This window comes from Danio rerio, chromosome 13 (genome assembly GCF_052040795.2).
Source record: "Danio rerio strain M-AB ecotype USA chromosome 13, GRCz13ab, whole genome shotgun sequence".
Classification (NCBI taxonomy): Eukaryota; Metazoa; Chordata; class Actinopteri; order Cypriniformes; family Danionidae; genus Danio; species Danio rerio.
Window position 1 is genome coordinate 38,444,244 of NC_141033.1, and position 21,262 is coordinate 38,465,505.

The 21,262-nt window shown below is 36.5% G+C and overlaps 1 protein-coding gene across 18 annotated transcripts in view; it reads right to left on the bottom strand.

Annotated features, from left to right (window-relative positions):
* Nucleotides 1-21,262, bottom strand: part of map3k4 (mitogen-activated protein kinase kinase kinase 4) — a 57,149-nt gene that overhangs the window by 24,213 nt on the left and 11,674 nt on the right. For all 18 annotated transcript variants that reach the window (XR_015506232.1, XR_015506231.1, XR_015506233.1 and 15 more), the window contains exons 2-10: nucleotides 14,635-14,810; nucleotides 12,054-13,378; nucleotides 9,503-9,760; nucleotides 8,861-9,013; nucleotides 6,169-6,326; nucleotides 4,040-4,156; nucleotides 3,024-3,123; nucleotides 2,662-2,745; nucleotides 1,416-1,685 (exon numbers count right to left, since the gene is read on the bottom strand). Coding sequence is in view for 12 of the 18 variants with exons in the window: in XM_087279626.1 (XP_087135752.1) it covers nucleotides 1,416-1,685; nucleotides 2,662-2,745; nucleotides 3,024-3,123; nucleotides 4,040-4,156; nucleotides 6,169-6,326; nucleotides 8,861-9,013; nucleotides 9,503-9,760; nucleotides 12,054-13,378; nucleotides 14,635-14,810 (2,641 nt within the window). In the remaining 6 variants the exon portion in view is untranslated. The remainder of the gene's footprint in view (nucleotides 1-1,415; nucleotides 1,686-2,661; nucleotides 2,746-3,023; nucleotides 3,124-4,039; nucleotides 4,157-6,168; nucleotides 6,327-8,860; nucleotides 9,014-9,502; nucleotides 9,761-12,053; nucleotides 13,379-14,634; nucleotides 14,811-21,262) is intronic.

The window sequence follows — 21,262 nt, forward strand, 5'->3', positions numbered from 1 at the left end:
TCTGATGTTCCATATTTTGGGGCAAATTAATTAATAAATACATTTTGAAATGAATAAATATTCACAAATAAGTAATATAATATATACATTAATATAATATATAGTAATATTATATAATAGAATATAAAATACAGTAATATAATATAATATAATATAATATAATATAATATAATATAATATAATATAATATAATATAATATAATATAATATAATATAATACAGGATTATTTTTCTTTATTGTCCAAATACAGAAAATTACAAATAAAGTAATTATAAGATAAAATAACCTATAGCTTTTTAATATATTAATATTTAACAATTATTTGGCCAAAGAATGCAAAAAAAATACAGAATTAAATTATTAGAACTTTTTTATTCAGTTAAACAAAAAGAAATGCAATTTTTAAACTCATAAATATATAATATAATATAATATAATATAATATAATATAATATAATATAATATAATATAATATAATATATGTATCTTTTTTCTTTAAATACAGAACACAAATTAAAATGTTATAATTTAATATATTTAAAAAAAATTAACATACTAATTTTTCTGAAGAATTCATAATACAGTACAAAAAATACAGAATACAATTAATAGGACCTTTTTATTCTGTTAAATAAAAGCAAATACAATTTTAAATGTTTTTTTTGTCTTATTGTGCCATTCCACATTATTGGGAATTGAATAATTTATATATATATATATATATATATATATATATATATATATATATATATATATATATATATATATATATATATATATATATATAAGAAGTCTAATTGATAAACAAAAAAATATTTAAATAGTTGAAAGCAGAATTATTAGCCCCCCTTTGAAATTCTTTTTCAAATATTTCCCAAATGATGTTTAACAGAGCAAGGAAATTTTTTCAGTATGTTTGATAATGTTTTTATTTCTATTTGTTTTATTTCTGCTAGAATTAAAGCAGTTTTAATTTTTTTTTTTAACTTTAAGGTCAAAATTATTAGCCCCTTTAAGCTTTTTTTTGATAATCTACAGAACAAACCATCATAATACAATAACTTGCCTAATTATCCTTACCTGCCTGGTAAACCTAATTAACCTAGTTAAGCCTTTAAAGGTATTTAAGCTGTATAGAAGTGTCTTGAAAATATCTAGTAAAATATTAATGACTTTTTTTAGGGCAAAGATAAAATAAATCAGTTACTAGAAATAAGTTAATAAAACTATTATGCTTAGAAATGTGTTGAATAAATCTTCAAAAAAATTGGGAAAAAATAAACAGGGGGCTAATAATTCTGACTTCAACTGTATATATGTTTATAGCCAAAATACATTAAATATGGCCATATGTATGAGCATCTGGAAGCACTGGATAACAGGCAAACAGAGGGTCATATGCCCAACTTTGTACCTTCATGGCCCTTAATGTGTCCACCGTCTCCATCTGCGGCACCAGTTTGAGCACTGTGCCGTCCCATTCAGCCCAAGCTCCATCAGCGTTCGAGTCCCCAACCCCGTGTTTGCTCATCAGCAGATAGCCCTCGTTTTCTGGGATCTCATCTGGGTCTTTAGAGCAGTCCTTTCCAGCTGCTGCATTCAACAGCTGCAAGATGACCAGCCGCTGCTCCGTCAGATCACACGGGACAAACACCTGCAGCTCCTCCAGTCCTGGGATCTGGACCTAAAAAAAAAGAACAAACAAGTTTTTTTTTTTACCGGGCAAAGTAGTGGCGCAGTAGGTAGTGCTGTCGCCTCACAGCAAGAAGGTCGCTGGGTCGAGCCTCGGCTCAGTTGGCGTTTCTGTGTGGAGTTTGCATGTTCTCCGGGTGCTCCGGTTTCCCCCACAGTCCAAAGACATGCGGTACAGGTGAATTGGGTATAGGCTAAATTGTCCATAGTGTATGAGTGTGTGAATGTGTGTGTGGATGTTTTCCAGAGATGGGTTGCAGCTGGAAGGGCATCCGCGGCATAAAAAACTTGCTAGATAAGTTGGCGGTTAATTCCGCTGTGGCGACCCCGGATTAATAAAGGGACTAAGCCGACAAGAAAATGAATGAATGAGTTATGAAGTTATTTACCACATGTACAGTTGAAGTCAAATTTATCAGTCTGTGAATTTTTATTTCTTTCAAATATTTCCCAAATTCTGTTTAATAGAGCAAGGGATTTTTCACAGTGTTTCCTATAATATTTTTCTTCTGGAGAAAGTCTTGTTTGTTTTATCTCACCTAGAATAAAAGCAGCTTAAATTTTTAAAAACATTTTAAGATCAATAACAACAACTCTATTAAGCAATTTATTTTTTTCGACTGTCTACAGAAAAAAAACATTTATACAATGACTTGCCTAATTACATTAACTTGCTTAATTAACCTAGTTAAGCCTTTGAATTTCACTTTAAGCTGAATAAGAGCATCTTGAAAAATATCTAGTGATATAATATATCTAGTGAAATTATGAATTGTCATAGTGGCAAAAATAAAATAAATCAGTTATTAGAAATGAGTTTTACAACTATTATGTCCAGAAAAATCTTCTTTCAGTTAAACAGAAATTGGACAAAAAGAAATACAGGAGAGCTAATAATTCGGTAGAGCTAATATTTCTGATTTCAACTGTACATAACAGCCTTTTGATTAAATGTAGAGGAAAGTTACTTTGACGTAATTCTTGTTCTTCAGTGCTTGGAGGAGAGAAGAAACTCCACTGGTCAAGCTGAATTCAGCAGCAATCTCCAGATCCTAGTGGGAGTAAAGCAAAGTGTTAAAAAAATGCAATTTGCAATTTACCACAGCCAAAATAAATATGAGAGAGACTGCATCAGACATGTTTCAATCCTGATTTTGTACCTATTATTGCATTATTTCTGTTTTTTTTTTTTATAATTTAACTTTCCATTGGGTGAATATTGAGCTTTGTTGCATATGGTTCTAAATATGAAATATTTAATAAATCAAGAATAAGAATGAAAAAAATTTAAATGGGTGCGAAGACAGATGGAATTGGGTTATGAACTCACCTTACGCAGCATCTTGGCAAAGCCCAGCGCTTTAGATGCTCTTTCTCTAGCTTCATGAAAGAGCTCTTTGAGCGAACGACTCGTCTCAATCACTGAACGCCTACAGGGAAAGAATTAGTTAAAACAAATAAAATTAAACAAATCTCTTATGCTCAAAAATGAGCACATCAACATTCGGAAATATAATTAAGAAAAACATTTATTATATGTAGCGCTGGGCAAAAAATTAATCATCCAAATATATATAATACACATGCATGTATATATTTGAGAAATGTTTATTTGTATTTATATATAAAATATATACACATATGATACATATTATATTTAGATTTAAATATCTCTGTAACAAAAATTGTGATGTATAGTTTTGTTTCTATGAATGTATCATATATTATATGTGTGTGTATTGTATATTTATTATGTCAAAACAAACTTTTATTTTAGCTGTGAATAATCCAGATTAATCTTTGCATAGTATGAATTACATTTTACATTATGTCCAAATTTTCAGGATCATTACTCAGTGTCACTTGATTCTTCAGAAATCCCTCTGATATGATGATTTGGTGCTTAAACAGAATTAAGTGTTTTGAATTTTAGCTAAATCTGTGGCACTTTTTTAGGATTCATAGATTATCATTGATTAAATCTCAAAAGAACAGCGTTATTTAATCAGCATCTACAGTCCACATTTAATAAATTAAAGATTCTTGATTAATACAATTATTTTCTTTCAAAAACAATTACTGAAATCACACCTTTGGATAGTACATATATCTTTATCTACCGCTCCTATGTCCACACACTAGACAAGTCACTTGTTGGGGAAACTATTTCTGGTGGAGATATTAACAGTTGTATTTGAAAGGTGTGATGTTTGGCACTAACAACAATATTACATGAGAAGCATTTAAGTTGTAATTAGCCAGATAAATGCTGAACGGCCTTTGATCATTCTAGCACAATGCGTTTTGATACAAATGACTCCTCATTAAGTGTTCTCTCAGACACACCTGATCTCATCTGAAGCGGTGCTCTCTTCTGCACACTCCCAGAACTCATTGCCACTCTTCTGAAGGCCAGCATCCAGAAACTCTCCAGTGGACTTTAGCAGCATGCCAGCAATGTCACTGGAAAACACATGTAGTTTCATTAAAACTTCATAGAGCACTCATTTAAATAGTAAAATATTAAATACTATAAGACTTCTTAACTTCCTTATTCCTTAATATATATATATATATATATATATATATATATATATATATATATATATATATTTATGCAACAGTTCTGTCTGTTTTTTTTAATCTGATTGGCTGATAGCTGTGCAATATTTTGCCAGTAACATCACACAAAGGCCTCTTCACCCTTCACTGTGTATTACTCTGCCCACATACAGCCAGCAACAAGCAGAGACGCTACAGTTTGACAAATATTACTGTTGTTAGACAACAAAATGCACTTTTAAAGCTTTAGTCAAGAATGTAGTTGTTTAGATTGCAACTTTGCAGTTTATTTTTAAGAATAGTGCCTATTTTAAAATATGTTCAATTTCTGATACAGCTCGTCGGCGGCCAAAGACGGTTGACGTTGTCTATCCACAAGATGGTGCCTTGACTATATAATATGCCCCTGCTTGTGTTTTCCTGAGCGCGAATAAGAGGAACATAAACCCCTCACTGCCAACTAGCGTTTCAGATATGTTATTACAGAACCATGCTTAAGAAGCTGAAAAATGGAAGAGTCATGGTTTTTAAGGTGGACCGGATAGAGTCAATAAGAAGCTGCGAATAAGAAGCTGGATTCAGCCTCGTTCCTTCTTATCGCAAACAAAGCAGCAGTCTGGTAAGTTAGTGATTGCTGTTTTTTTTCAAGGTTAATTATTGTGATATTGTAACAGTCGCTTAATGTTTGATATGCATTGTGTTAAATGTCCCCTTTAGGAGGACTATTTCTGTGGTTGTTTTACCTTTGAGATGTAAGCACACATGTATGGCAGCTCAGTTCAGTTCAGCGAGATTTGAGGAAAAGTGTGATGGTCGCTCTACCACTGTATCATTATTTTATTTAAATAACGTAACATTTTATTTTGCGACGGATGTTTGAGTGTATTTTTCTTTTCCTTTTGCCTACGCATTGCCATATACAGGCATGTATTTAGTCGACAGCAATTGGGAGAAACGCATGAAGGCCAATAAGAACAGCGAAATAGTTTCAGTCTCCTTTTTTTTTTATTCCATAAAGTCTCCCGGTAAACGATGCGACACATGGCACCAATCACAAATACAGACGGCAACAGAGAAATACTGTAGACTGGAAGGAGAAATCTCTGTAGACGGATGGCATTTCATGTCACGTTCAGCCTTATAATCTTAAAATGTGAGCAAAATTCAGCTGTCTTGTCATCACCTTAAGGGGATCACACACCAGAAGCCCCGTTTCACATTACGCTATAGAGAATCAATCAAATACTAGCTCTAAAGTGACGTTGGTGAATTAGTAACGGCTAATCCATCCACCAAGTAACCAATGCCAATGAAGTTACCATATACGTTCTTCAGTCGATAAATAATAACATAGTAAGTATTTTACCTTTAACCAGAGGTGTTCAAACTCAGTCCTGGAGGGCCGGTGTCCTGCATATTTTAGTTCCAACCCCAATTAAACACACCTGAACCAGCTAATCAAGCTCTTTCTAGGTATACTAGAAACTTCCAGGGAGTTGTGTTAAAGCAAGTTAGGGTTAACTATGGACACCGGCCCTCCAGAACCAAGTTTGAACATCCTTGCCTTAATAAATTCCCAAAATTGCCCAAATACCCATAGACACACAATAGACAAAAAAAAAAATGAGTTTCAACAAAAATATTTGGGCAGCAAATTTGTGAAGTTTCTCCTCAATAGGCAAGCTAAAAATCTTCTTCATACATTCTAGCTACTTGCTGTCAAGTCCCATTTTAAATAGTGAATTATTATATGAAGGAGTATGTTGACTCTAAACAGTTTTTTTTTTTTTTTTTTTTGAATTTATGTCTGTAATTCCTCTAGTAGAACAGAAACCAAATACATTGTATAATACTTCAACATTTATTTGTCATTTGTCCTTTATACAGCAAGCGCACAGATTGAAAATACCAACCAGAAGAGCTTCCCAGACTGGGCTTCTCCGCCTCGGATGTATGGAGTGATGACTTTGGTAAAGTTCCATTCCTCCTCCAGCAGGTTCTTCAGGCTGTGGGATGCTTGAGGAAGCTGCTGTAACATCTGGATCCAGCTGCGCATGTAGTCAAAGTACACCTGTGTGAACACAGACACACCGAAGATTTACTGTCTGTCTATTCAGATCACTGCTGTTCGTGAGGGAGAAATACCGGGATTTGTCCAACTGCTTTTACAGCTGAAGTATAAATCTTATTTTTACAGATTTGCTTAAAACTTTGATCGCTAATATTTCATCAGAAGTTATTTTCTCTAATTACTCGCATGCAAAAAAAAAAAAACTAAACGTTAAAAAGCACACAGCTGGGCAAATAAAAATATCTTGGCAGTGAAACACAAAGCACCCACTGAGTCACAAATACACTGTAACAATCTTATAGTAAGCAATGTCATAATTTGTGAATATTCATGAATTGAATATTCATCTTTATTTCTATGTGTTTTACAATGTAGATTGTGTTAAATCAGCTTAACATGGAAGTTCTAGTATATTGAAACTGTGTCAGTCCAGTTTTCAGAGTTGAAGTTCAGTTTAGTGAGGTTTAATTTTCACTGCTGAGAGTCCAAACACTGAAGAGCAAATCCATCTATGCGCAGTTCCACAAGTTCCAAACCAAGTTAGCCAGTGGTGACAGTGGTAAGGAACAAACTTCACCAATTAACGAAAGTAAAGGAAAAAAATAATAATTATCATGAGGAATTGTGTATTGTTTTTAAGTCTTCTTTTCCTGATTAGAGAATTTAATTTATGGATTTTGCTGTAAAAATGTCAAAAGGCCCACTCACACTGCAATTTTTTACAATCCTGAACGATTGTAGCATGTCAGACTGCACGAACATGGCTCCCATGTCACACTGTAAGATCTCAGCTGTCATAAAATCAGACTTAGCGAAGACGCGGCAAACACGAAAGAAAACTCCCACGGAGTTTGACGTCATCCACCCATGACACTTTCATCATCCCGTGTTCTGAAATGATTACTCACAACGAACATAAACAATATGTAGCAGCAATTTTGCACACACCACTCCTCAATAATAAAACCAGGAAGAAAAAAACTGTTTTGACATTCCACCGTGGTCATTTGAATTGTCGCATGAATCGCGTCATCAAATTTGTGGCTCCTATTGGTTATTGGATTGACGCTCATCACAGCTGTTGTCACACTGCAGGAAAGTGCCTGAAATCTTCTGACACTGCCAGATCTTCACCAGAGGAAAAAATCTGATCACAACAGGCACTAAGCGGCTGTCAGTGAACATGTCAAACCAGCGATTAAAGATTTTAGGCTAGGATTTCAGAAATCTTTTAGGATTTCTTAAATGTCACAAATGACAGAATCGTGGCTGAAATCTCACAGTGTGGGCAGGGCTTAACAGCTGTTGTGAATTGTCTGTCTTTGCTATAAAAAAAACTTTTATTTATTAAAAAACAGGCTTTATTGAGACTTTGAGATGTATTGTTGGTCATTGGATAGATGTCGGTCCAATTGAATAGCTTTACTTGGATAAAGCAAAATTACGACCAGTTCAAAATGATTTATGACCTACAACACATTATTTCAGGAAAGTTAAGACTTTTTAAGGGCCAAAATTTATTATAATTTTTTTTTTAAATGTTAGACTTAAGACCCAGCGGACACCCCGTTTATTAGAGTATATACTGGAATCAGAGAGTGAAACTCAATACCTTTTAAGACCTTTTTTAAGACTTTTCCATACATTTTAAAACTTTAGGTTTCAACTGAAAAGACTAGCGGGATTTTAACTTGCAGTATGTTTGCTAAATATTAATGTAAGAAACTAATCTAAAACATTGAATAAAATACTGAATAAAAATCTATTTAATCAGAATAGGTAATTCTGAAGAGCATAAAATCACCAAGAGGCGACACTCTTGTGCAATTTTGGGAAACAGCGGCCATTTTGGAATGAAAACTCTAATAGAACACCATATTATAAGTCTGTAAAAGAAGCGATTGAAAGTGCTGATGATTGTAATATTAAGTGCTGTGTTATCGTCTTTCTAGCTTGTATCTCAGCTTTAATGTGCTTTTTTAATTAATAAATAAACTAAGCAGCTGCTTGCCATCGCAACAGCAATAAGATCCAATGGACAGCCGATCGCTTTCACTCCAAAATGGCGGAATCAGGGGTTGTTGCTGGGTGCTTCTGTTGCAATGGAATGTTCTATTGAGTTACTTATGTAAACAAAGCTATATGATGTCAAATCAAGTAGTAGGATTTCACTGATTTGATAAACTACACCATTCTGATATTCGCAGATTTAATTCAGGCACACTTTAGCATAAAACAATACACTGTATAATCAAAAATGATATAAAATTGATTACCTTGCAAAATAGCATTTAAGACGTTTTAATACTTTAAGGAACTTAAATTTCTCGACTTGCTCTAAAAGGTAAAAAAACTCATCTTTTGCTCAGAAAACAGTGAATTAAACAGGACACAATCTAATAAATGAAAACAGAAAAACAATGACATTTAAAGCCACATATATTACACATTTAAGGTTTAGATGCATAAAAATCTCTTTCAAAACACTAACTTCATGTAAGTTGAATAAGATTACAACAGAAGTCAGATCTCACCTCCAGCATTTTATGGAGATCCTCCTCAAACTCGTCAATGTTGGCATTGGTCTGCAGCCCCTGATGGTCAGTGACGACGCCACGCAGCATGAACTGGTAGTACTGTTTCATTAGGAGCCCTCCTTTAAGAACCTCTTTACACTCGCGCACCAACTACAATACACACAAACCAGCCATCTCAATAACACCGTGAGAATCAATTAAAAGGACTTCATCCGTGTTTAATTTTTCACACAAATTTAAATAAAAAATATTTTAATGAAAGCAAATCTGTATCTTATTTGGCTTTACTAATTGTTTGATATCAACTGTAATACGCATTAATCTCTATATACCAAAAAAGTTCCGACCTGTGCCGAAGAACTGATGACCTGCTGATTATACATGATTCAAGTGCACAAATGAAGGGAAAAATTAAAGTCCCAGTGAATTGGAAATTGCTGAAACTTTTAGTATTTTGATGTTCCTTAAATTGAAAAGGAATATTGAGTAGGGTGCAGGGCTTTATTTTTTGTATCATTCACTGGGTTTCCTCCAGGTGCCTCCACAGTCCAAAGATATGCGGATATAGGTGAATTGAGCAAGTTAAAATTGGCCATAGTGTATGTGTGTAAATGAGTGTTCATGTGTGCAAGCACTGACCTGTTTGATGCTGAGCAGGGATGGTTCTCCTGCAGGCCTTTGCTCAAGGCGCAGTTTGAGGCACTCGTGAATAACGTTTAGCAGCACACGGCAAAGCACCAGGAAAGCTGGTCGGAATGAGGGCAGGTCCATGTCCATCAGCTCCTGCCATGATACCCGTCCCGACTCTGCCTCCTCTTCTACTGGACCGGAAAAGTGACGAGAAAGCTCTGGAAGGTAGTCAGAGTGCTGCAAAGAATAACCCGGGACCGCTGGCAACTAACAAAAACAATGGAAATACGGACATGGGAATTTAATGCATGATTCTGGTTATTAACATAGAGCAGAACAAAAGACAACTGGCTTTATGAATAATGTGACCAATAAGACTTTCATTTTGCGGTGTTAACACAGAAGGTGAGTTTTTAAAGAGTCAATAGATGCTGTAATTAATATCAGTAATTAAATAGTTAAGCCAGGTAATGTGAAAGTACAAAAAATTAAATAAAAACAAACTATAAAAGTTGTCCACACAACCTGTGTAATATTGTTGTATGAGAACTATGACTATGATGTCATAACCAAACACTAATACTAATAATAATAATAGCACTACTTTTCATGTTCATAAGAGATATAGTGATGTTTGACTTCAGAGAAAACAGATCCAATATTGTGAAAGAGCCTTTAGACTGGGGCTGTACAATTAATCAGAATCGAATCGCAATTGTGATTTGAAACGTAACGATTTGTTAAAATCGCAAGAGTCTGCGATATGAAATGTGTATGTATTATTTAATTTCCCCCACCCAGAGCAAATGCGTGACGCCAATTAAGTGAGCACACTTTTTTTCTGGCCAATCAGAATTGCACCCACAAAAAACAAACAAACAGGAAAGTGCAGACAAGTGGGATGATCTCGTTTGCTGCTTTAAAAGCATTAATAGACAAATTAATATTAAAGAAAAACAGGAAATCAGTAATATGGGAATATCTTGGTTTTAAAGTCACAGACACCAAACAAAACATGCAACTTGTAAGAGCTGTCGTAGAATTGTTGCCACAGCACGAGGAAATGAAAAAGCACCAAGCATATGAGGAGCGCCTTGCTAAAAGTCAACTGAAAGTATAGCCTGTCGCACTCAATCTAGTAGCAAGCAACAGCAAAGTACATTTTCAGAATTGTTCTGTATTTTTATATTTATTTATTCATTCATTTGTTTTTATAATAAGCTACACTATCTACCTTTAATTTCAGTTTAACTTGTTTAAAGAGAGGTAAGGTAATTGTATTGGTATTTACTACTTGCTCTTGTGAAAAATAACTGTTTCATTTCTGAATATTTACAAACAAATTAGAATTAATGTTGAACACTCACTGCATTTTAGCAGTACGAAACTACAATACAGATTATTGAGCTGAAGCTTGACTATAAGATTAAATCGCAAATCAAAATTGCAATATCTGTCAGAAAAAAATTATGCAATTAGATATTTTCCCAAATCCCAAAGCCCTACTTCAGACCCTACTCTGAACACTTAACTAATTTAGTATCCGTAAAAATGTCCCAATAACTAAAAGCATTCCCAGACCACAATAAGAAGGAAGCTAATAGTAATAGGAACTGTGAAAATGTTCCAGTAATGTGTACTGTGATCCCCTTTAGATCCTACTCTGAAGAACACTCATTTAGAATCCTCAAAAATGTCCCAATAACTAAAAGCATTCCCAGTTCACAAGCAGTTACATGGCCAATAGTTATAAGAACTATGGAAATGTTCAAGTAATGTGTACTGTAATCCTCCTTATTAGATCCTACTCTAAAGAACACCAATTTAGAATCCCTAAAAGGTTCCTATAACTAAAAGCATTCCCAGTTCAGAAGCAGTTACATGACCAATAGTTATAAGAACTATGGAAATGTTCGAGCAATGTGTACTGTAATCCTCTTTAGATCCTACTTTAAAGAACACCAATTTAGAATTCCCTTTAACTAAAGCATTCCCAGTTTATAACAAGCAGGTACATGAATAATAGTTAAAGGAACTATGAAAATGTTCCATTACTGCTGAAGCCCCTCTGGTGAGAAGACTTATGCCTTAAAAGAATTTAAAATTTACATGGAGCATCTTTAAAATCCATTTAAATTTGACAAGGCTTACAAAAATGCATGCAAATCTTCAATTTGATTATGGCATGTAATATTAATTTCAACTGGCTGTCAAATTTTCACTGGTTAATCGGGTCTACTGGCATATAGCCCAAGCTTACAGTTAAACAGCTCATTTTGACCTTTATGGAACTTAATGCTCCATAAAGGTCAAAATTACATGGAGGATCAACCTGTACAAGTCCCCTTTTGTGCTCCAAAGAAAAAAAAAATTCACACAGGTCTGGAACAAAATGAGGGTATGGCATTGATGAAATTATCCACATCTTGGAGAGAACTTATCCTTTAAATCTTTCTCTTTCATTGCCATGATCCCAAATTGGAACGTTTGCCCCGATATTCCACATATTCAGAAGCAAATTTTCAGCTAACACACAGAAGCTCCACAGTTGCTCTCTCACCTCTTGAGCTGGCATGTGACTCAACAGAGCAGTTCTGGCCCTCTGCAGAGAGCGGTCCATCAGCTTGTGCAGTCTGAGGATCAATTTACGCAGTCCCATCTGTTTAAGTGCCTTATCCACAAACGGCCTGTATATGGCAGTAGGACAGTAGCAGGTCTCGTTGTCCCGAGGGAGGAACTCCTCCTCTGACATAAGGCGTGAAAAATTTGGCGGGGAGCAGGCCGACTGCTCACCGTCACTGGTTGCCTCACTTAAAGTCCTTTCTTCCCCATCGTTTTCGGCAGTAAAGGTAGTGGTGGACTCTGATTCATCCTCATCCACCTCATCATCCTCATTGCCTCGAGAGCAGCGAGGTGATGGAATCTCAAAGATGGGCCAGCCGATGCGGGAAAGGTCCCTGAGGCCCAGCACGGTGCCCATCACGCGCAGTTTCTGGTTCAGGTCCTGAGTGATGTTGAGCCATAAGCAGAGCGCCTGCACCCTGCCCTGGAAGTCCCGAGCTGCATACTTCTCATAGTCCTTCTGCAAGGTTTGCAGAGAAGGGTACAAAGCCTCCACCGACTCTAACAGCGACATGACCCGTTTTACCTGATCGAAAGCTACTCGCTGCCTTTGCAGGTGGTTGCGGCACTCCAGCCCTGAAGAAAAAGGAGCAGCGGCATCAATTTCCTGCCAGGACGCGGAACATGTGCTAAAGCTAAATGGATCGTCCATGCAATTAGTTTCACCAGGACAGGAGTTGCTCTCCTCAACAGAGGCGCCACTCTCGAGTCCACACAGGCTACTGTAGTCCACTTTGAAGTGCAAAACCTCGCTGATGATGTCAGGTATGTGTTGTCGAGCGGTGAACAGGTACAGGTCCTGGTCATTAACACTACGGCGAGCGTGCCAGGCCTGCAGCTCCAGCCAGATGACCTCGTTGTTCTGCTCCATATAAGCGGTGTTCTCCAGACCTCGCTGCTCCTTCTCCTTCTTCTTGGATGACATGGAGGTGAGTTTAAGCAGCAACCGCAGGGTCTCGAAGAACTTAAGGCGGTCTGCAGGACAGTCTGTGCGCGAAGTTTGCCGATGGGTGCGAACGGGGATCATGCCCAGACTCAGGTAGGGCTTGCGGGGATCCATGTTTCTGGAGCCGATGGTACTGGACTTGGAAACAGGATCCAGCATAAAGGCGCCTTCAAACTTCTTCTTGACGTCCCGCTCGCTGGATCGCTGGTTGAAGCGCTGCTTCTTTTCCTGCTTGTAGCTGTGCTCTTCAGGAGGTTCGGCTGATCTGGCTCCCTCACGCTCACGCTGAGACAAGGGGCTGGATGAACACGACTTCTCTGTTGGTGAAAGAGACAAAAGTCAGTGACAGATAACAAATAAATTTAAAAAAATGGCTGCACAAAACTGGAAAAATCTGACATTGCAATTCACAGGTCCCTAAATAATCACAGGGATTCTAGAATAGCCCTCAAAATGTGAAATCCACAAAGTAGTCCGCTTTGTTTTTGACAATTATTATAGTTGTTTTAAAGCTGTAAAACCCTTCACTACACACTTTACTCTCGTAACTTCTCTGATCCTTAAGCACAGTGTTTCTCAACCACATTCCTGGAGGACCATCAACACTGCATATTTTGCTGTTACAAATATGTTACAAGTTCTCCTTTGTCTGTTACACCCATTACAAGGGTTTCAGTCTCTGCTAAGAGCTGATGATCTGAATCAGGTGTGTTCGTTTAAGGAGACATGGAAAATGTGCAGAGCTGTTGGTCCAGCAGGAACGTGGTTGAGAAACACTGCTTTAGCAGGTGCAGAAGTCCAAAATTGTGTGTGATGGTTAGCATCTTTCTCTGCTTTTTGGGTGCTAACACAGATACATGTGAATTTGACGAGCTGAACGCATTCTGTACTGTAGAGGTGACACGGCACTGAAGAGATTGATTGACAATGGTCTACAACCAATCAGGACATGGAACACAATGTGCTAATCAGGACGCTGAACATAATGCACTTTAGAAAAAAAAGCATGTCAATCTGCACACAAAGAAAATCTGTTAAACTGCAAGAACGCAAAAGGTAAACCGCGTTATAGTATTTCCACTGTATTTCATTTTTCTGCTAGATGTATTACAATTTGACCAGATTTTCATTCAGTCATTAATTTAATACAATACAATATACAGAAAAAGACTGACACATGCTTGAGTTCAATTGACAGTGAAACCCTCTGACAAATAAATCACCTAATGAATAGTATTGTATGTTGCTATTTTGTTTACATTGGAGAAGGTTTTTCCAATGTTTGTTTTTTCAGTTAAAACAACTAATAATAGTGAAAAAGCTGAAATAGTTGACTTTTTCTTTGATGAAAAGGCTATCAACCGCTGGACTATCGTACTATTATGTTTTCTTAGAGTTTAAGTTAAATACCAAATTATCTGTTCATAGCAAAATATTTCTCTATAACTTTCAAATGCAATAACTTTCATTCAAGAGCTAGAAAATCCCGCCAGAACAATGGCTGTGTGCCACTGATAGTATTGGGGCCCCAGCACCATATGTTTGGGAGACTTGCAAAGTTAAGGGTTCTCACCTTTGCCCTTTGACCCCGGGTTGCTTCTCTGGTGTTTGATGGACAAACGTTTTATCTGGCGAGGAGTTTGGGGAGGGGAGGTGCAGTAGAGAGTCTCCTCTTCCTGGCCGGGCTCGTCCCAAGACTCATCCACCTCAGTGATCTGCTGGTGATCATCTTTGGACGAGTCCTTGAGCCTAAACAAAAAACACAACAACCACACAAAATGATTACGGCAATGAAGCATTTTCCTACACTTCACATCAGAATGGGAAACTTTAAGAAACTGAATGCGCAGCAAGGTCAAGAATGACGTTGTGTCTGCACAGCTAAGAAAAAAATAGATCAAAATTCTTTCAAAGTATCTTGAGAATACTGCTCAGCTCTTATACAGACATTTAAATAAATTAGAGATCACTTTCTCAGGATTTGCAATCAATATATATTTTTTAGCCTATATAGACACTTTGAGAGCATAAAATGAAAATTAGACTAAACAACATTTATCCAGACAGGTTTATATTCATTTTTAGACAACACAAAACCAATGTTTTCACTTCTGAAGAGCTATTTAGCAATATAAGATTAAATAACCCTGATTTTCATTCACAACAAATGAAAGGGGGAAAAAAACATTCTGCAAAAGATTTTTAAAAATTTAGTCTGCAAAAAGGCAGCTCTAAATTACATAATTGTTTAAATATATAATATTCATATAAAATATTATATAATTTTTCTTTTATTTGACGTTTAGAAAAAATGTTAAACCATACAGAACAAAAACAAATTCATCAAATTCAGAGAACCATACTAATATGCCTTCCATCTCCAAATTAAAGTTATAAGCACACTGCTTCGTCAAGTCAACTTTAAATGAAATATAGTAAAACAACTAAAGGTATTTATGCATTCACATTAGTCAAGTGCTATTTTGGGGATTTTGCCAACCAAATTCAAAAGCTTACCCAAATCCACATGCAGAGATGTAAATGCAAAAGTTTGGTATTATTTTAAAGAAAACCCTTTGAATTTTCATAAAACACCATTGAAAGTGATTAAAATAATTGTGTATGTTGTCTGTGTTACAATAAACCCCTCCAAAAAGGGGCGCTTTTTATTATTATTTAAACTCAAATAGGAAAGTGTACCTTTTAGGTTCTGTGTGGTCTCGGTTTCTGTAATTAATTTTGGTGGTTCCTGCACATGTCAGTAATCAGAAAAAGGAAAACAGTCTCTATAATAATCTATGCAAAAGTAATTCTATTCCAACTGATGAGAGAACTGAACCACTTATGGGGGTGTTGGGCCAGTACAACCTTTAAAATTTAAAGAATAATGACATCACAGACCAGGTGCGCAGAGCTTAGGAGGTTTGGTTTTTGTACATTTATACATATTTATAATATACATGTACATTTATTATTTGCATTGTACTAATTCTACAATTATCTCAAATGTGTTCCACAATTTCGTTTTCCCTTTTAGACTAATATAACATTACAAACTTCATCCAACATTACACATGGGACAATGCCGACTGCTTCCATTTTCAAGGTAAACTGTGGTTTAGAAAAGTCAAGGTTTTAAAACCGCCAAAATTTTCTGTTATACCGTTCCTACAGTACATGTTAAAGTTTTGTTTTTTAGGACAACAGTGTCTCCAACAGAAAAGATATCCCAGATGACGTTTAAAATTGTAATGAATTCTGCGTTTTGGAAACTAAGAAAGACAGCAGAAGTCAATAATTCATTTGAATTATTCAGCCTGGCATGTTTACTGCACCAAAATGTTTTGAAAAGTTTCTCAAAATCAAATATATTGTGTTCGTAAAGGAAAAAAGTTTTTGTATTTTAGCCAGACATTTTAAAAGAATATATTTTAGAGCAGTAATCAATTTCGTAAAACAATAAAATTTTTATTCAAGGTTTTCAAACCGTCAGAATCTTATACTGGCCCATGCCTATCCAACCTTAAAAAAGACTTCATTAGCCAGTGGGTGGGAGCATACTAATGTCCATCATGCAGAGACAAACGCTGCATGTAGTTGTATTTAGACACGTGCATGTCTGTGTGCGAGTAGAAGGAAAATGATATTGATACGGGTCTATTGTCAGGCGATGGAGGAAGGGATCACTTTCACAGTGGGGTCAGACTTTGGTTGAGTTAATCTGTGATTCAACTCACAAAGACCACTCAGAGCAAAGGCCGAGTCATCCATCTGCCCCTCACACAAGACATAAATTCGCCCACAATCCCGAGGGAGTCTCCAGCCGGCCCAAACTTCCCCCAGACACCTGCTGCAGGGTATTGTGGAGCTCGTGCCAGAACATTGAGACACAACCCGCCCGACGCCCTGCACCCCACCGCTGCGCCACTTCACATATGGACACCACCTAGAGACCCATTATTTACATTTAGCTGACTCACATCACTTTCTGGACTCTTCCATGTTCGCTGCATAAAATGAGGGGATTTTCTGCAATTATTTTTAGGATTAAAACTGAGATTTAGACCTTGATGTCTGTATAGTAGGAGGTTAATCGATCAGAACATTTCCCTATAGGTTGTTTTCAATCATGTGGTTCTGGTGATGTGCGAAATTCAGATGGAAGTCAGGAAGTAAAAAACTGAATGGGAGACAGAGGAAAGTCCATATTTTTGCTATTTATACCATATTTCAAAGGAGATATAAATAGAAAAGAACCACATATGTCAGGCATGATCTTTATATCATGAAGAGGGCCGAGTTTTCTACTGAACTAAAATATATTTGCCTGTCATCTACGCTATAATTACACCATCACAATGCACCACAGTTTAAACTAACTTTACATTATTTTTTACAGTTCATCAGTTTACTATGCTACAGTATTCAGTTGCAGTATTCAATGCACTTTACATTGTGGTTCAAAAACATGTTTACTATAAATTACTATAGTTTTTCCCCAAGCGGATATGTCACACACATCACAAAACAACTGATAAAAGCATACAAAAGCATGGACGCATAGTCTAAATTATTATTGATGTATTTTTGTAAGGGGGAAAAAAATGCTCCATGATAAAACGGTCTAACTTTTGTCGCAAGGGTTGCATTTCTTTTTTTGTTCTTATCATCAACTAACATTTACCGCTGCTGCGCATCTCCATGTTCAAGTTACGGTTGTTTATTCTGCTGAAATGCAAGAACAGACAAGGATTATTGCTAAACAAGACAGTGATTTCATTGCTGCGATTACATGGCAGGGTACATTATTTATTGTCCTGGATTTTGTAGAAGTGTGGTGGTGTTTGTATCTGTTATCGCGTCAACTTTATGGTACTGAGCTATGATGGGGTTCAATGGGGGGCAATCAGAATAAAGAAGTCCACCGCTTGAGAGCAGTTCAGAAAACACAGACCTGTGAACTTTGGTTTCGACCACAGCTTTTCCCAAGGGTTTGATTATTGCGGTCACCGAATAGTACAATGTTTTCTTACAGGAATATGCATTATATAAGTTACTGGCGAGTTGCTGATGAGCATTAATGTTATATAGCGGGAATCTCATGCGACAGTACGAAACAGTATTGCTGCTTCAGGATATTTCAGACATTAGGACACATTGGAAAACTAAGTGGAGCAAAGCCACACCACATGCAACTTGATCTTCCATTATTAAACGAATTTGATAAGAAGTGCGCAACATTTTCACGCTAGAAAGCATGGTTTATGCAGGAATGTAACTGATATGCTGCAACAGCCTATTTAAATATGAGATCAATGTAGCGGACAGCGTTTGTCACCAGGGCGGCTAGAGCGACCTTGGACGCTCTCACCGATTTTGGTGTGAACGCACAGTTAGGGACTATAAATAGCTAAATTTAGCAGGTTTTTAAGCGTTTTTTTAAGCATGACGGTAAAACATGAACATCGTTATGAATGTTTCTAAACATAGGCTTATTTGTTGTAAAAATTAGTAATAATGACAAAAAAATTATACTAATTTGTGGATCTCCTGACTTAAAAGAGCAGCCATGCTGCCGTTGGGGCTGGTGTATTCTGGAAAATTTTTGCGACCTTGGTTTCAGGTGTAGCCCTTAAATATCTCCGTTTGAAGGGATATCTAGCCCTTCCCCTTAGCCCTACACCTTCAACGTAAAAGGAATTGCAACACCGCTACTCCTTCATGTGAACGCACAAAACGAGGGGTAAGGGGAAGGGCTAAAGGGTAGAATTGGGATTGAACCTTATTACACTACTGTAACTGACATGTAAACTTTCATTTGTTCTCAACTAGTAAATCCACATCGCAAATGCATACATTCATAAGATCTACAGACAAGCACAACTTTCATGATAAAATAAACCATCTAAAATGCTTATTAAAATAGCACACATCGATATGGATTTAAGTTACAAAAAACATAGCTTAATTACAAAGTTTAAAATTAAAATAAGTATATTATATCTCAAACTACTATATTAATAGCTACTCAGTGACCCTAATCCCCTACCCAAACAGCACAAGCAGTGATGAGTTTGTGAGGAACAGTAGTTAAAAAGTAAACCAAACTGCACTGAGATAATGAAAATAAGCATGTACAGCCCTGCATTTATGGACAATTCATGTAAACATTTCAACAATAAACACAGCAATGCCATAATCAACAGCCTGACCACAAAAGCACCAAGAAAGTTCCCATAAACTTTATCTCCATGAGCTAACAGTCCAGAAAACTAGTCAGACATTTTCAGGTTTTCTAGTTTTCAGAGAACATTCAGCCTCAGAAAAGTTGGCTGGGCGAGTGACAGAGAGCTTGTGTCTGAAGGTGCAGCTCTGGGCAGAGTCGAGCTGTGACCAAACCCTTCAGGAATGACAGAGGAAATGGGGAAATCACGCAGGCTCCGGCTGTTTGTTTGGTTGTCATGACGTATCTCTACTGAATGCTGCTTGAGCACCAGAGCGGAAAGGTCTAGAAAACTCTATCGTCCCACTGAAAGGCATACAACCCACATGAACACCCCGTCGGCGCTGAGAGCGACCCTATAATGCACACAAGCTGCTGATTTACGGCTGCATATGGAGCTCCGGTCCACTGAACAGCTTGTCCAAGGTTATCATGACCAAACTATAAAGCAGAGGAATGTTACAGCCTTTGACGAGAGCCATAAACAGAGCTGAGCACATCTGCCTGGCTGCAGTCAAGAGAGGCCAGTGACCTCTGACCTCTGCACTCATTGATGGAGCTTCATTGTGTGCCAGCGGCACGTGGACCAAATGCTCTCAGCATCTAATATCTGGCTGCAGCCGCTAATAGGAATGGCTGAGCTTGTTGAAGCATCAATATTTAATATATTATCAAGAAAACTTAAGCCATTATATGAATTTGAATAAGGGATGTTGTCACCAGGGCCCTAGGCTGCAATTAAAAGTCCTAAAGTAAGGCAAGTTCTAAGTTTTGTAAGAGTTCACAACACTGGTGCCACTAAAATTTTGAAATAAACAATGAACTTCTATTGTGCAGTAGATTCACCACTGAATGCACCAAAAGTGGAGTAAATAGGCCTAATTGTTTGAATTGTGTGCCACAACAGTGTCAATAGTTACTGTTTTCCAGTGTTGGCTAAGTTACTTTTTTAAAATAATAGATTACAAATGACTGATTACTACTGGAAAATTGCAATCTGATTACATTACTAATTACTTCATGTAAAAAGCAATTAAATTACTAATTACTTTGCTTTGAAGTTACTATGAAAACATATAAAATATACCTATAAAAACAGTAAATGAACTGCAGCTCTTTCAGTAATTTAATATTAACTGAGAAACATTACAATGGGTTGATTACAGCAGCTTATTCTCTCATCAACCACTTGTTGCAAACCTGTTTGTCTTTTTTTGACTCGAGGTTTTCAACTGATTGCACCTGGGTAATGCGAAAAAAGACTTGCAAAAGATGCAATATGTGAACGGCCCCATAAGCAACTATGCTTCTCTTCACATTCAGAAGACACTTTCACTCCCTATCCTGCACAAATATTCAGTTTAGCCTGTTTACGCTCTGAGTTAGGCTGTCATGTTTTTGGGCGCCGGTATCCTCCTTGGTGACGAGTATTGTCTTGAATGCTTTCTATTCAAGTGCTTGAACTAGTTTCTGATCGAGTTAAAAGCAGTCGAAAGGTTTAAGACTGGGTGTAAAAACAAAAATATTGCTGTGAAATTCAAAGTAATGACTGTGTTTCCACTCTCAGAAGCAGCCACTCTTGAACGCAACCATTTCAGCTCGCATTCTCCAGCAATTTAAAAGTGCATGCTTATTAGAGAAAACCTGATTCAAAAGCAGTTTTTCTACCAAAATCTATATTTGTAGCCAAGTAATGCCATTACATTGACTTTAGTAACTGTAATCAAATTACACAAATTTAAAATGTTATTCGTTACATTACTGCGTTCTCCAAAAATGTATTTAGAATACAGTAATGTGTTACTGTGGAACGCATTACACCCAACTCTGCTGTTTTCTAACATAAAAAAAAAAAATTATAACAAAAATATTTTTAAAATATCACTATTTTTTGTTACTCATAACTATGTTATGACATCTTGTTCTTCTATCTAGCATTAACTCTTCTAAAGTGTGCATCTGCCAAATGCAATGCATC